Raw genomic sequence first — 15821 nt, 5'->3', positions numbered from 1 at the left:
ACCTCTATAGGGGAAGTCTGGCCCAGCCCAGTGAGACTGGTGCTTGAGTGGGGTCTCCCAGGGGAAAAGTCTAACTCGTTTTGGGGTCTGATAGTGGGAAGCCCATTTCTCTGCAGATCCAAGCCACACTGTCTCACATCAGCTTTATGAAGCGTAAAGAGGACGGCTGGCATCTATCTGCTGACTCCATAGTCTTTTTTGTTCAATTTGTTTAGAACCTAGGAGGGGAAATGTTTTTTGGGGGGCTCCCTCAAAAAACCCCAAATGTCCCCCATCACCTGGCTGATGAAAAGGCCTTCTATGGGGAAAGTCCAGGATAAGGTCCTAGGTGTGTTCATCACCATCACATAACCAGGCCCATCTCTGTAGGCGCTGCCTAAGACGTGGCTAGAAATCCATCTCTCACCCTTGGAGACACCCAACCTACAAATGACATGTCACCAAACTGAGTTTATAACAACTGCTACTTGAGACCGTGGCAGCCACAACAGGGGGAAGTCCAGAAGTCTACAAGGCAAGACTGTACATCCAAGGAGGAACAGCTAAAAACAAGGCTATGACAAAACACACAGTACACCAAAAGCACTGGACTGTATCTGTACTAAAGTTCCAGACCTTAAATGGCTCCCCTGCTTGGCAGCAAAGCACCAAGGAGGCTTCAGGAAGGTTCAGAGAAAACAAGGATACCCCAAACCACACCAGGGCAGCTGGGCTCCATCCCCTTAACTGAAGGTTTCCCACACCACCTCCCCATCAACCGTGGGAAATGGGAAGAGCTGGAAAGAGGCAGACTTACACGCTCTTTCATCTCATTAGCCACGGTCTTTGACATCATGACGCAGCAGATAAGAACGACGAGGATGAAGTAGAGCGCGTACATGAAGCGGGTGCTCCGGGACTGTCGGATCTTGGGGCAGCAGCCGCAGCAGAGGGAGCAGCCAGCGGAACCACAGCAGCAGGCCAGCTAGGGAAGGAGCACAAACATCCTGTTAGAGCCCCTCGTTTACAGACCCATGAACGCCAGACCTCTGCAGGGCCCCCCCCCCCCCCCCCCCGGCTCCGGGCTGTGGTTTTCCGAGCCACCTGCCCACAGAACATGCAGGAACGGTGGCGGGGGTGCACAGAGTGTTCACCAGAATTGCTCTGACATTGTCTTCAGTAAAAGGCAGGCATGTGGCTGGGGAGATGCCCAACCGTTTCTGTGTAAGGCTCGCCCGCAGGACTGTAATCATTACTCTGAGATCAAAGTTTTCTGAGATCAGCTAGGGAGTAGAAGCAGCCAAGAACCAGAAAAAGGATGAAGTGAGGTGGGAAGAATGTGAGAAAACAAGCTAGGCCCAAGAAAGGGCCTTGCCAAAAATCCATGAGGCAGAGAATGAACTGTATAAACACCTAGGGACGTGCTGGATGGGGAGGGTGAGGTGTGCTGGTATGCATCTCCCTTTGCAGGCAGGAATGCGAGTGTGTAACGTGAAGCTCCGAAGAAATAGGTGCCTCTTACCCAGGCATTGTGTACCAGAGCTTCGTGCCCCTAAGGGTAAGCTTTTAGGCTCATGAGCAGGCCTGGGCACCGAGATGCTGAGAGATCCTGTTGTACCAGTAGCAACGCACGCACCTTTCCTTTGGGGAAATGAGATCTTTTCCCCCCCATCTTTGACTGAGATTCACTGGTCAATGCAACTAGACATAATTTGGGAATATTATATAAAATAGGGATTAGGTTTTCAAGGGTGAGACTGTGCTAATTTTTTGTCTTTGTAAAGGCTATGTTTTTTAGACCACACTTAGGTTTACAATAAAATTGAGAGGAAGACAAAGAGATTTGCCATATACCCCTACTGCCACACATGCATAGTCTCCCCATTAGCAATACCACTCACAAAAATGGTACGTTTTTTACTAAGGACGATGATGGCACATCATCATCACCCAAAGTCTACAGGTTACCTAAGGGTTCGCTCTCGGTGTCATATATTCAATGGGTTTGAACAAATATATATATGATATATATCCATCACCATAATATCATACAGAGTATTTTCACTGCCCCCAAAACAACTCAATCTTCAGGAAAGCATAGGGCAATATTAAAAGTTCAGGCTCAAGGGGCGCCTCGGTGGCTCAGTGGGTTAAGCCTCTTGGTTTTGACTCAGGTCATGGTCTCCCAGTCATGAGATCCAGCCCCAGATCAGGCTCCACACTTAGTTCAGTGTCCACATGAGATTCTCTCTCCCCCTGCCTCTCTACCCTCTCTCTCTGTCTCAAATCAATCAATCAATCAGTCAGTCAATCTTTAAAAAGAACAGAGTTGGGCAGCCCAGGTGGCGCAGCGGTTTAACGCCACCTTCAGCCCAGGGCATGATCCTGGGGTCCCACCTCGGGCTCCCTGCATGGAGCCTGCTTCTCCCTCTACCTGTGTCTCTGCCTCTCTCTCTCTCTCTCTCTCTGTCTCTCATGAATAAATAAAATATTTAAAAAAAGGTAACATATAAATAAGTAAACAAACAAAGTTTGGGCTCAAAGTCAGCCTGCCTGGGTTTGGTGCCTGGCTCTGCCCCCTACTAGCTGTATACCGTGATCAAGTTATTTACCCTTTTATGACTCAGTTTCCTTATTTACAAAATTGGAGTAGTAACAATATTTATGCCTGTGCTGTCGTCTCACAGGTGACCTAATCTAACACACTTGGTGTTAAGAAAGGATTTCTCTTAAGCAAACCGGGAATCTTACAAAAGAGATCACCATAACCTGCAAATAACTAAATCTATATCACAAGTATATAGGTATAAGACAACAAAGCTATAATCACAACCACATTTTCACATCTTCCTTCATTTACATCAGGAAACTCATTGTAAGACCACTCCAATAGGTCTCAAGCTTATGCACTCCTTGCTTGCTGACCTAAGTCCCTTGGCCTATAGATAAACTAACCTACTATCCTTGAGATCTGCAGACCACCAGCCTTGAGGAGGGAAGGACCAGACTTCCCCAGGAGAGGAGTCCTGCCCACACTGGAGCACAGCTGCTGCTGATGCCACCAAGTTTGTTCAAGGTCATGTCTATGACTATCCACCTGGGCACCACCTTCCCTTGCAGGTAGCCCACCTCCAGCCCCCAATGTCCCACACCTTCCCCTTTAAAACCTTTTGGCGGGGGATCCCTGGATGGCTCAGCGGTTTAGTGCCTGCCTTCGGCCCAGGGTGTGGTCCTGGAGTCCCGGGATCGAGTCCCACATCGGGCTCCCTGCATGGAGCCTGCTTCTCCCTCTGCCTGTGTCTCTGCCTCTCTCTGTGTGTCTCTGCCTCTCTGTGTGTGTGTCTCTCATGAATAAATAAATAAAATCTTTAAAAAATAATAATAATAAATAAAACCTTCTGGCTTTGTCTGGACAGGGAAGATGATCTTTGGGACGTCAGTCCACCATAGTCCCAGGCTGCCAGCTTCCTGAATAAAGCAACCTTTCCTTTCTGACCATCACTTGTCTCCCAAGTATTGATTTTTAAAGCAGCCGAGCTTGAGTTCAGAACTGGTTCTCTGTCCCGTATCCCGTAACACCATTGTTTGAGCACTTTGTGTACTATTTCATCACCTCACAGGTTTGCTAATGCACTCTTTTTCCATCTTATGTTCAGGTTTCAAACTGTCTTCCTCAAAAGACTCTTCTGGCCTCATAAGGTTAGACTGGTTCTTTGTAAGATAAGCCAGTCTGTTTGGGCTGGGCTAACAGATGACACAAGTGAGAACCTACCACTGCTGGTGTGTGTGGCTCTGAGAGGTCACCTTCCTTTATAACCCACTCACACAATCTCAATCCCCAACTTGACTGACCCCTTTCCACCCATAGATCCAAATCCCCCCCCACACACTCTCTCTCTCCTTCCACTCACACAGCGAGCTCTTCTCTGGACCCTTGCCTTCCTCCTCCTCACCTCCCAAATTCTTGCCCAACGTTCTCCTTTGCTGGCTGCTAATTTTTTTAGTTCTATGGCTTTAAATAACCAGTTTTACTGTATTGCAAACTCAAATCCAATAAAAGATTTATTCTATTTGGGAAAAGAAATATTTTTAAACAGTAAATGTTTCCCATGATAGAACGTTCCCATAGCACAATCAACATTTAAACTATCTGCACAGAGGGGAAAAATAAACAGATTTTATATTTTTTATTTTTATTATATATTTATATAAATTATGTTATTTATTACTATTTGTTATTATTTAAAGGCAAATAGTAACAGAAGGAGTGTGATTACGGAAAATGTGAGAACAAAATCATAGGGCTTCTCAGAATAAGCTTATCGTTAAAGTCATGTATCATTGTATGGATTTAACTTTTCAACCTTTCCTTACTTTTCACTTTCACCCCATATCGTACTGTGGTATTTTAAAAATATACATGCACATGTATAAGTGTGTGTATCTGTGTGTGTGTATATATACAGGTGTGTGTGCATATATATCCACACCTAATACTAGAACCCAACAGCCATTCTCTACTAGCCAAAGAGTTACGCGTCAACTCAAACTATGCCAATAACCAACAATACAAGTGCACTGTCTTAACCTAGACATTGACATATATACCAAGTATATATTCAAAATAGCACTTTTAAAAGCAGTGTTATGCTATCATCTAGAAAATCTCATAGCCCTACTGACTTACCACTTCTTTCAGGAAGAGCTTAATTTGGAATAAAATGCACTCATACCCAGCCCCTGCCACTTACAGGTTTATTTGAGCATGTCACTCATACTGATCCTTTCTTTCATATGATACACTCTGAATCTCTCATATCAACATTACATTATGAAACACATTAGGAGCTTTAATTTGCGGGCACCTGGGTGACTCAGTCGGTTTGGCATCTGCCTTTGGCTCAAGTCCTGATGCCATGGACCTGGGATGGAGCCCTGTGCCAGGCTCACTGCTCAGTGGAGAGCCTCCTGGCTCCCTTTCCCTGCCCCTCGCTCATGCTCTATCTCTTTCTCTCAAATAAATAAACAAAAAAAAATTTTTTTAAAGAGCTTTAATTTGTAGAATCTGCATACTCTCCTTTTCCACAAGAGATGATTATACACTCAAGAGAGACCCAAGAAATTTCTTTGGAGGATAATGCCAACAATTCTTCTATAAATTCATTCTGCTAATATACTTGCAAAAGGGTACAGAGATTTAGTTTAAGGTTGTTCATTATAAGCATGAAAACAGTCTTTTTCTCCAGCTACATGGGGACTGGAAAAATGACTAACTGGCTAGCTAGACAAAACGGTATAGTTAAAAAGAGTAAGTCGGTGTTGTAGACTGAATTGTGCTCTCTTCTCCCTTCCCTATGCCTCAAAAATCATACGTTCAACTTTTTACCCCCACTACCTCAGAATGTGGCCGTAATTGGAAATAGGGTTCTTAAAGAGGTAATTAAAGTTAAATAAGGTCATTGGAGTGGGCACTAATCCAACTTGACTAGTGTCCTTGTAAGAAGAGGAGGTCAGGACAAAGGCACAGAAAGAAGACCATGTGAAGATAGTGGAGAAGACCACCGTTCTGAAGCCAAAGAGAGAGGCCTCAAAAGAGACCAACCTGCTAACTCCTTGACCTCAGAATTCCAGACTCCAGCACTGTGAGAACTGAAATCTCTATTGTTTAAGCCCCTCTGGCTGTGGTACCTTTTTATGACAGCGCCAGCAAACACAGCTGGCATGCCCTGGTATTTTATAGCCATGGCGGGCTATGGGGGGTGAGGCACTAATGTGCATGTGCCCAAAGTGACCACTGACGCCATCTGTAGAGTGGGTCTAGGTATGGGAGGGCAAGATGACGTGGAGCTCTCACTGCACTCCGCTGCTTGGGTTCTTATCCTATTCTCGTATCACTATCACGATTAAAGAAAGAAAAGAAAATTGCTTAAGAAAACTAAGTTTGAAGATTACAGGAGCACGTGCAAATGTGGTATTGAATTCTGTGATTTTTTTTTTTCCTTTCTGAAGAACCTTCCCTCTCCCAAACATAGCCAAAGAGAAAAGTCTTCAAAGAGCCCTTTATACCCTTTATCTAACTTCATTCAAATAGCAATTGTATGGGAACACGTGGCAGATTCAGTGGGTGGAGAGTGCGACTCTAGATCTTGGGGTGTGAGTTCGAGCCCCATGTTGGGTGTAAAGATTGCTTAAAAATAAAATCTTAAAAAAAAAAAAAGAAAAGAAAAGAAAAAGGGAACAGTATGAATAGCAAGGGCTTTTCAAAATAGAAGGGACTTTGTCCTTGCTAGGCAGAGTCAAAATGGAAGGATAAGCCAGCTACTTGCTGCTACCGGGAGCTGAGCCTGCTCAGCTTTTCTTCTAAGGACACACACACACACACACACACAGCAACAAATAAACAAATATCTGTCTCCCCTCCCCCACCCTGGCTTTGGGCATTGATAGTTCTTCCAAGGACTGACCTTAGGCATGTGAGGACATGAGCTAGGGCTGGTTTTAACTTCCGTCTGTCAAATTAAAAAGCACAGTTCCTTTATTACTTGGAATTCCCAGCTGGCAACACCATCAATTAGAAAGCAAAGGATCAGGAAGAAAGCCAAATAGATGTCATAGAACTGGCACACACACAAATAACATGTATCTTGCTTATGACAGTCCCTCTCTCCCTCCTCAAGTCTTTTTTTTTTAAAGATTTTATTTTTATTTATTCATGAGAGACACAGAGAGAGGCAGAGACACAGGCAGACGGAGAAGCAGGCTCCCTGCGGGGAAGCCTGATGTGGGACTCGATCCCAGGATTCCAGGATTCCGGGATCACGACCTGATCCAAAGGCAGACACTCAACCACTGAGCCACCCAGCTGCCCCTCCCTCCCTCAAGTCTTATTATCATAGTTACAAGGGGCTTGCTTAAGCCCAGAGCTGCTAGGAGGGAAAAACTGCTGAAAGTTCTCTGGCCCAAGAACCAGAAGACCTGGGATCTAACTCTGTGTGACTTTGCCTAAGTCATTTTTCCTCTCTGGGTCTTGGTTTTCCTCACTTGAAAATCGAAGGAGACTTGGAGACAACAGACAATAGGAAATAGGTTTCATCTCACATCACACAATCCATCAGCAGTGTTGGCCTGGAATGCTATATGAGGTGCGTCCTAAGGCTGAATGTCTCCTCAGAAAAAATGAGTACCACCTGCCAAAGGCACAGTGCCACTCGTGCTACATTCTTGTCATCCCTACGAGAGGTTGTCCCCAACCATCCATAAATATTTAGATGTTGAAAAATGAACTGCAAGAGGCAAGCACACAGAGTTAACCTCAAAGAAAGAGAAAAACCAGTCATAAAGAGAAGCAAGAACTAAAAAGTGGAGCAACTCAAAGCCCTGTTCAAGCACTCCACAAGTAAGGTGAGCATCACTTGCTTCTGGCCTCTGCTCTCGTGGTCCAGCTCACACGCGGCATGGTGATAACTTATCCATCACATTCCCTTCGTTCCACTTAGGAAGGCGAACAAGGACACTTCTGCCACAAGAACCATCCCAAAGACAGCCACTATTTTTACTTTCAGCGCTTTAGTTTGGGGGCATGTAAATCCCTCAGCAATGCAGAAAACACTCATTCAAAAAGATTTATTCCTCAAGAGTTCTGGATAGCCAAGTTGGCTTTAATGTGTATAAATTAAGTCCAAATTGCAGAAGGAAGGAAATTATCAAATCTGACACCACCCTTCATTCAGTTGTTTTTCCCAACTTGGAAACAGAGGAGCCCTAGCAGAACTGAGGGAAGACATAACAGACTTCTATTAACTACAAAAGTTATAATATTGTCCCTATTTTTAAGATTTTATTTATTTATTTATTCATGAGAGACACAGAGACATAGGCAGAGGGAGAAGCAGGCTGTCCATGCGGGGAGCCCGATGTGGGACTCGATCCCAGGACCCCAGGATCACGACCTGAGCCAAAGGCAGATGCTCAACCACTGAGCCACCCAGGTGTCCCAATATTGTCCCTATTTTAATAAAGGGAGGGGAGAAGGGACAGCAATAGGGAAGCTCCTCAAATACTGAAGTTGTTGAAGCTGTTAAAAGCAGAACCCAGGTTCCTGGGCATGCTGCAGGGTTTCTATTATCAAAGAAATAGAAGCAAAACGTTAAAGCATAAAACTGGGTTCAAAATTTTTTTATCCAAGTAAATAGTTCTCTAACCTTTAACTATATTTAGACTTCCACATCTTTCAGTGACATATAATACTACGCATGAATGTCACAGCCCACTTTGTTTCCCCCTCCTTTGAGGTTTTAGGATTACTTATGAATTACTGGGGGTCAGCAGAGAGGTAATGAACAATGGATTCTACTTTGACAAGCAGTATTTATTTAAACCCTAAAGCTCACAACCTACATTTTGCAGCTCATTCTGGCTCCAAGCTCATAAATGGCCTCCCATCAAGATTGTACAGACCTTTTTTTACTACCAGGAGGCAGAGGTGAGGGTAAATAGCAACCCTCACCATCACAGTGCCTCATGCTGTCCTTGACTGGGAGCTGTGCAAGGAGACGAGGAGGCCTGAAAACAAGGAGGACAAGAACACAACTCCCTCTGCTCAATAAAGGCCTATTTCACAAACAACACATACAGGTGGCAGGTAGTCCCTAACGCACAAAATGATCGTGTGGTGGGAAACTCAACACATACTTACACACGTGTTAGTAAACTGATTGGGGCATATGGTGGATTTCTCTCATGCAAAAGAATAAAGGGCAACTTATTAAAGCCTATTTAATCCACAGTACTAGCTAACAATAGCTACCGCTTATTAATCTCAGTCTCTGCAAGGCACAACTATTAGGATTAGCCACTTTATCACCCCAAAGTTAACAGAGCTGAGACAGAGGCTCAGAGACATTTGGGAACTTAAGGGTCAGAAGCCTGATGAGTGGTAGAGCCAGAATTTCAATCTGGTTGGCTCTTGGCCCTTCTGCCCTGCTTACTGCTGGCCTAGAGGGGGTGAGCAAGACAGACGACACCGGCCTAAAACCTTGGTTGCCTGCAAAAGGGAAATGGGCTGCGTGCAAAGGAGACAGCAAGAGAGGAAGCACATTTTCCTGCCTGACCTTGGGTGTACAGTAAGCACTCAACAAGTATCTGAAGGAGGCATCTCCTTCTCCACGCCCTTTTCTCTCTCCCAGCCAGTGCCTGGCCTCAGCGATCTCGATGACCTCTTCTAAACACAGCCCTGTCCCAAGTAGCCCAGCCACCCCAATCGCCAAGACCCTACATCACCACCAAGTCCTATTCCGCATTAACAGCCCTGTTCCTAGTGCTATGGAAATTACCAGGCCATTCATCCATTCAACTAGTATTTATTATACAACAAACCTACTATGCACGGTGTTAATTCCTAGTAATGTAGCAATAAAAACAAGACATCTTTTTCTACCTAAGCAAGAAGACAAAGATATGCCCAAGAATGACCATCCAGGGATCCCTGGGTGGCGCAGCGGTTTGGCGCCTGCCTTTGGCCCAGGGCACGATCCTGGAGACCCGGGATCGAATCCCACGTTGGGCTCCCGGTGCATGGAGTCTGCTTCTCCCTCTGCCTGTGTCTCTGCCTCTCTCTCTCTCTCTCTGTGACTATCGTAAATAAAAAAAAAAAAAAAAAAGAATGACCATCCACATGCTGTTTAGGAGAAAGGAAACCTGGATAATCAATGAAAGAGTACTAACCACTGAAAATTATGGTACGCTCACATCATTGAATACAATGCACCCCCCCCCCATTGACTATACAGATGATACAGAAAACTTTACTGCTGAAAATAGTTAACACAACAGTATAGAGGAGGACAGCATTTGAGGTAACAACAATGTAATAAGACATAGAACAGCAATAACAATAATAAAAAACAATCTGAAGGATACAGCAACTTGACAATGGTAATTAATAAACTTGCAGGGTTAGGAATAATTATGCTTTTATATTTTCTAAACTCTTGGCAATAAGCCCATAGCTTCTAATTAGAAAAACATGAAAACAACTTTCCATTTTGTTTTTCTTCTTTTTTTTAAATTTATTTTTATTTATTTATTTATGATAGACATAGAGAGAGAGAGGCAGAGACATAGGCAGAGGAGAGGGAGAAGCAGGCTCCATGCCGGAAGCCCGACATGGGACTCGATCCTGGGACTCCAGGGTCGTGCCCTGGGCCAAAGGCAGGCGCGAAACCACTGAGCCACCCAGGGATCCCCCAACTTTCCATTTTGGAAGAAAACAAAACAATATTTCTGTTTTATCTCAAAGGTGGTAAGCATTCAAATATCTGTTAATTGAATCAACCAGTGAGTAAATGAAATCTACTCTAGTGGGATCCCTGGGTGGCTCAGCAGTTTAGCGCCTGCCTTTGGCCGGGGGTGTGATCCTGGAGACCCAGGGTCGAGTCCCGCGTCAGGTTCCCTGCATGGAGCCTGCTTCTCCCTCTGCCTGTGTCTCTGCCTCTCTATGTCTATCATGAATAAATAAATAAAATCTTTTTTTAAAAAATGAAATCTGGGGATCCCTGGGTGGCACAGCGGTTTAGCACCTGCCTTTGGCCCAGGGCGTGATCCTGGAGACCCGGGATCGAATCCCGAGTCGGGCTTCTGGTGCACGGAGCCTGCTTCTCCCTCTGCCTATGTCTCTGCCTCTCTCTCTCTCTCATTGTGTGACTATCATAAATTTTTAAAAAATTAAAAAAAAAAAAAAGAAATCTACTCTAGTAATGTGACTGGGAGAAAACAGCCAGAGTGAACTATCTCTGAAACGGAGGAATAAAAACAGAAAATTCGGGACGCATGGGTGGCTCAGCATGAGCATATGCCTTCGGCCCAGGGCATGATCCTGGAGACCCACGATCGAGTCCCACATCGGGGCTCCCAGGAGCCTGCTTCTCCCTCTGCCTATGTCTCTGCCTCTCTCTCTCTGTCTCTCTCATGAATAAATAAAATCTTAAAAAACAAAAACAAAAAACACAGGAAATTCCCATAGGACTGCATCTTTAAAATTGGTTAAGATGGTAAATTTCTATTTTTTTTAACCACAGTAAAAAAAAAGAGAGAGAGAGAAAGAAAATTCCTTAACCCTTGTAATATTTTTTAGTGTTCAAGGGGTATAAACAAACCTCTACTTGGTAGAATTTGAAGCAAAAGAGGAATGAAAGAAAAGAAAGAAAAAGAAAGAAGAAAGAAAGAAAGAAAGAAAGAAAGAAAGAAAGAAAGAAAGAAAGAAAGAAAGAAAAAGAAAGAAAGAAAAGAAAAGAAAAGAAAAGAAAAGAAAAGAAAAGAAAAGAAAAGAAAAGAAAAGAAAAGAAAAGAAAAGAAAAGAAAAGAAAGAGAAAAAGAAAAGATGAGGAAAAATTAAAGAGCTACTTACAGGTTCAAGGCGCTGAACAAGAAGCTATGCATTTGCCTAACCCAGAAATGAGCTCTTGTATTTCCTTCATCTAAAATTCTTAAGGTTTCCTTTCGAGTTCAGACACTCCCTTAGAGCTCCAAGGTTCTCACAACCGTTCCCACAACCGTGGCAACCAGATTCTGGGCATTTGCCAGGAAGGCGTTTCTGACAGGTAGTTTCTCACGCAGGTTTCAACACGCTAGAATATGCTGGCTTCCGCCCTCAACGGTGCTTCCAAGCACTGTCAGGGGTCACTGTCCTTCCGTAAGTGGCCCTGGGCACCCAGGGACTTTTCGGGACCAAATGTGACACAGGCGGGCTGTGACACACACAGGCAGCCAGCGCCAGCTGCTCGGTTACCACGGGCCCGGCCCAAACTCTTCTCCTTGCCCAGACTCTTTCTTACCAGGTTAGGGTTGCTTTCAGCAATACCCCTCCCCCCCACAAAAAAGTCGATTGAGTTCTCTATCCTTAGCAGTTGGAGTCTTTGACTCATTCCATCACACCAGCCTCCACCTCTAGATTTTTTGTTTTAAGATTTTATTTATTTGTTTGACAGAGAGAAAGAGCACAAGCAGGAGAAGCAGCTGGCACAGGGAGAGGAAAAAGCAGGCTCCCCACGGGGCAGGAAGCCCAGTCAATGCAGGGCTCCATTCCAGGACCCAGGGATCATGACCCGAGCACCTCCACTTCTGTCTCTTTTAAAAAATACCACACTCGCGGGCACGGCCTGCTGCAGCTCCTGCAGCTCGCAGGCGGTGGGGCCCTCCTCAGTGCTCCCGCAGTCCTATAAGATGTGCATACGTACACCCACATGGAGAGGCAGGTGCAAGTGTCAATCTTGGCCTCATCGGGGTGCCTGGGTGGCTCAGCTGGTTAAGCATCTGCCTTCAACCCAGGTCATGATCCTGGGGTCCTGGGATCAAGCCCTGCATTGGGCTCCCTGCTCATGGACAGCCTGCTTCTCCCTCTCCCTGTGCCCCCCTCCCAGCTTGTGTTCTTGTTCTCTCTCTCTCTCTCTCTCTCGATCTCTAACTCAAATTAAAATCTTTTAAAAAAAATTTTAAGTAAAACTAAAAATACCACCTGATATATTTTAGTAGGTCGGTGGAGAGAGTCCATTAGGTTTAAGATTAGAAGGTTAAAAAAAAAAAAAAAAAAAAAAGATTAGAAGGTTAACTCTGTGGCCGTTCAACAGGAAACAAACATTCCCAGGAGGTAGGTAGCGTAGAGCAGTTTGTCAAACTCAGCACTAGAACCTTCAGTGTGGAAGTCTCTGCTGGGAGGGGTGCTGACCTGTGCACTGGAGGATGGTTAGCAGCATCCTGGGCCTCTACCCTCTAGATGTCAGGAGCACCCTTCCTGTCCCTCCCCCCTTCTGTTGCCTGCGTGAGGGGGTAAGAGAGAGAGCGAGGGGGTCAGCCCGCTTGGGCTCACACCCAAGCTTGAACACTGCCTAGATGTGGACTTGGACCAATTCTTTACCTCTTTAGGTATTAATGTCCTCATTCTTAAAATAGGAATAAAAACATCTACTTCACAGGGCCCTTATGAGGATTAAATGAAACAATTCAGATAAAGTTCTTCACACGGAAGCTGGCACAGGGTGCTAAGGAAAGGAAAGGAAAGGAAAGGAAAGGAAAGGAAAGGAAAGGAAAGGAAAAAGGAAAGGAAAAAGGAAGGAAAGGAAAAAGGAAAGGAAAAAGGAAAGGAAAAAGGAAAGGAAAGGAAAGGAAAGGAAAGGAAAGGAAAGGAAAGGAAAGGAAAGGAAAGGAAAAAAGGGAAGAAAGAAAGGAAGGGAGGGAGGGAGGGAGGGGCCAGCTGTTCCCATCATCTACACATCACCAGTCCTCTCCGGCCTCCCTAGATGCCCACTGTCCTTGGTCCTTCAGGTCATATGGAAAGAGGTAAGGATGGGAGGCAATGGGACAAAATGATTAAAACCTCATTCATAGCAATGTTTTCATTTCCTACTTTAACATGGCTGATAAATCCATCTGTTGACGGAAAACGTTTTTAGAAATAAAACTCCTGAGATCTGAACCCAGGAGAGCATTCTGGCAACCTGGGGGAAAGCTCCTCCCTGTATGCACAAGCACTTTCCACCTGCCAAAGGCTATCTTTGTACTTTGTTTCCATTAAGGAACACACAAGGAGGCGGAAGCCACCAGGACCTGCACTGGCCTCCAGGACCTGCACTGGCCTCCAGGACCTGCACTGACCTCCAGGACCTGCACTGACCTCCAGGACCTGCACTGGCCTCCAGGACGTGCACTGGCCTCCAGGACCTGCACTGGCCTCCAGGACCTGCACTGACCTCCAGGACCTGCACTGACCTCCAGGACCTGCACTGGCCTCCAGGACGTGCACAGGCCTCCAGGACCTGCACAGGCCTCCAGGATGTGCACTGGCCTCCAGGACGTGCACTGGCCTCCAGGACGTGCACTGGCCTCCAGGACCTGCACAGGCAAACCCGGCTAAGAGAGAAGAGTTGGGGGGGCAGGGTGGAAGAAAATGAAATCTTGAAGTTTGAAATGGAAAGGCGTAGGGTGGGAAGAAAAGTGCTCATTTTTAGAAGTTTTAAACCTTCTCATCAAAATAACAGGAGAGAAATCCTGCATGTTCTACTTATCAACAAGCAGTTCATGGAACCTAAAGCCCAGAATTTGCCCAATTGTCTCACGGACGTCACACTGCCATGGAAAAGCCTGCCAAAGCCCCTGCAAGGGGTGCTCTCTGCCAGGCAGGTCCCCAAACCTCGCCAAGCAGCAGAGAGCTTCCCGGGCTGGCAGGAGGCCACAGAGCCAAGCGGAGCAGGCCAGCCCCAGGACAGAGGACACAGAGAGCTCGCTGCTGCGGCGACCACCTCAGAGCTTGGGTGGGCCCACCGGCCCGGGGGTGGGGGACGGCCAGCACGCTTCTCTCCCCGTCGGACAAAGCCTACGGGCAACCCCAACGTAGAAGACACACGGACGCACCGTAATACGACCAAAGTGCTTCCAGGTTCACACAACAAACTAACCGAATGCCTGCTGGCGACCTGAGCTGAGCGAGGAGCTGCTGCCCCCCTGGAGCCTGCACTCCAGGGGCTCATGTCGAACTCAGCATCCCCGAAAGTCCAACCTGCGCTGAGCTGGGAAGCCCCTGGAGAGGCCAGTCATCTCGTGCTCCTGCCATGAAATCTGTTGCCCAGAAACGTTAGGTGAGGGGCAGCCCGGGTGGCTCAGTGGTTTAGTGCCGCCTTCGGCCCAGGGTGTGATCCTGGGGACCCGAGATCAAGTACCATGTCGGGCTCCCTGAATGGAGCCTGCTTCTCCCTCTGCCCATGTCTCTGCCTCTGCCTCTCTCTCTCTCTCTCTCATGAATAAATAAAATCTTTTTAAAAAAATGTTAGATTGGGATCCCTGGGTGGCGCAGCGGTTTGGCGCCTGCCTTTGGCCCGGGGCGTGATCCTGGAGACCCGGGATCGAATCCCACGTCGGGCTCCCGGTGCATGGAGCCTGCTTCTCCCTCTGCCTGTGTCTCTGCCTCTCTCTCTCTGACTATCACAAATTAAATAAATAAATAAATTAATTAATTAATTTAATTTAATTTAATTTAATTTAAAAATGTTAGATGATGTGGCTCATGGACAATTTCAGTGACAAGCATCAGTGGACCAGGAAGACCCACGGCGTGACACAACTAGGCAAACCTGGAGCAGGGACAGGCTAGGTAAGTCACCCTCTGGGTTCCACACCTCTGTATCTATAGTAACAGACTAACAGATACCCAGGGACACCGGTGGGGGCTCAGTGGTTGAGCAGCTGCCTTCGGCTCCAGTCATGATCCCGGGGTGGCGGGATCGAGTCCCACACCAGGCTCCCCACAGGAAGCCTGCTTCTCCCTCTGCCTGTGTCTCTGCCTCTCTCTGTGTGTCTCTCATGAATAAATAAAATCTAAAAAAAAAACAAAAAACAAAAAACTAACAGATGCCCCAAAGACGAACAGATACTCAAAGCAGCTAAATGAAGTCTCCATAAATAAATCTAAATGCCACCACTGCCCACAGTAAGCGGGCTGTGTTCTAAGCATCTTGTACATTTTTGAAAGGTTTCCATCACAACAGCGTTAAAATGAAAGGCTGGAGGTAGCCCGGGTGGCTCAGCGGGGTTTAGCACTGCCTTCAGCCCAGGGTGTGAGCCTGGAGACCCGAGATCGAGTCCCACATCGGGCTCCCTGCATGGAGCCTGCTTCTCCTTCTGCCTGTGTCTCTGCCCCCCGCCCCTCTCGGTGTGTGTCTCTCATGAATAAATAAATAAAATCTTTAAAAATAAAAATAAATAAATAGTCATTTTTTTTAAAAATGAGAGGCTGGCCCACAATGGTCACAAAACTGAATGCTGTGGGACAGCGGCAGGCAGTCCCCCGCTGTACC

General features: G+C 46.2%; 1 protein-coding gene across 3 annotated transcripts in view; it reads right to left on the bottom strand.

The window, feature by feature from the left end:
* The window catches only part of SERINC5 (serine incorporator 5), a 106877-nt gene that overhangs the window by 55443 nt on the left and 35613 nt on the right, over positions 1–15821 (bottom strand). For 2 of the 3 annotated variants that reach the window (XM_077866832.1, XM_077866841.1), the window contains one exon: positions 797–964. In XM_077866832.1, the coding sequence (XP_077722958.1) occupies positions 797–964 (168 nt within the window). Of the gene's footprint in view, positions 1–278; positions 424–796; positions 965–15821 lie in introns of those variants that run through there. The other variant, XM_077866851.1, reaches the window with a different exon arrangement.

Source organism: Canis aureus, chromosome 2 (genome assembly GCF_053574225.1).
Source record: "Canis aureus isolate CA01 chromosome 2, VMU_Caureus_v.1.0, whole genome shotgun sequence".
NCBI lineage: Eukaryota > Metazoa > Chordata > Mammalia > Carnivora > Canidae > Canis > Canis aureus.
The sequence above is the reverse complement of the archived record's forward strand: the minus strand, read 5'-3'. Positions and strand labels throughout refer to the sequence as shown.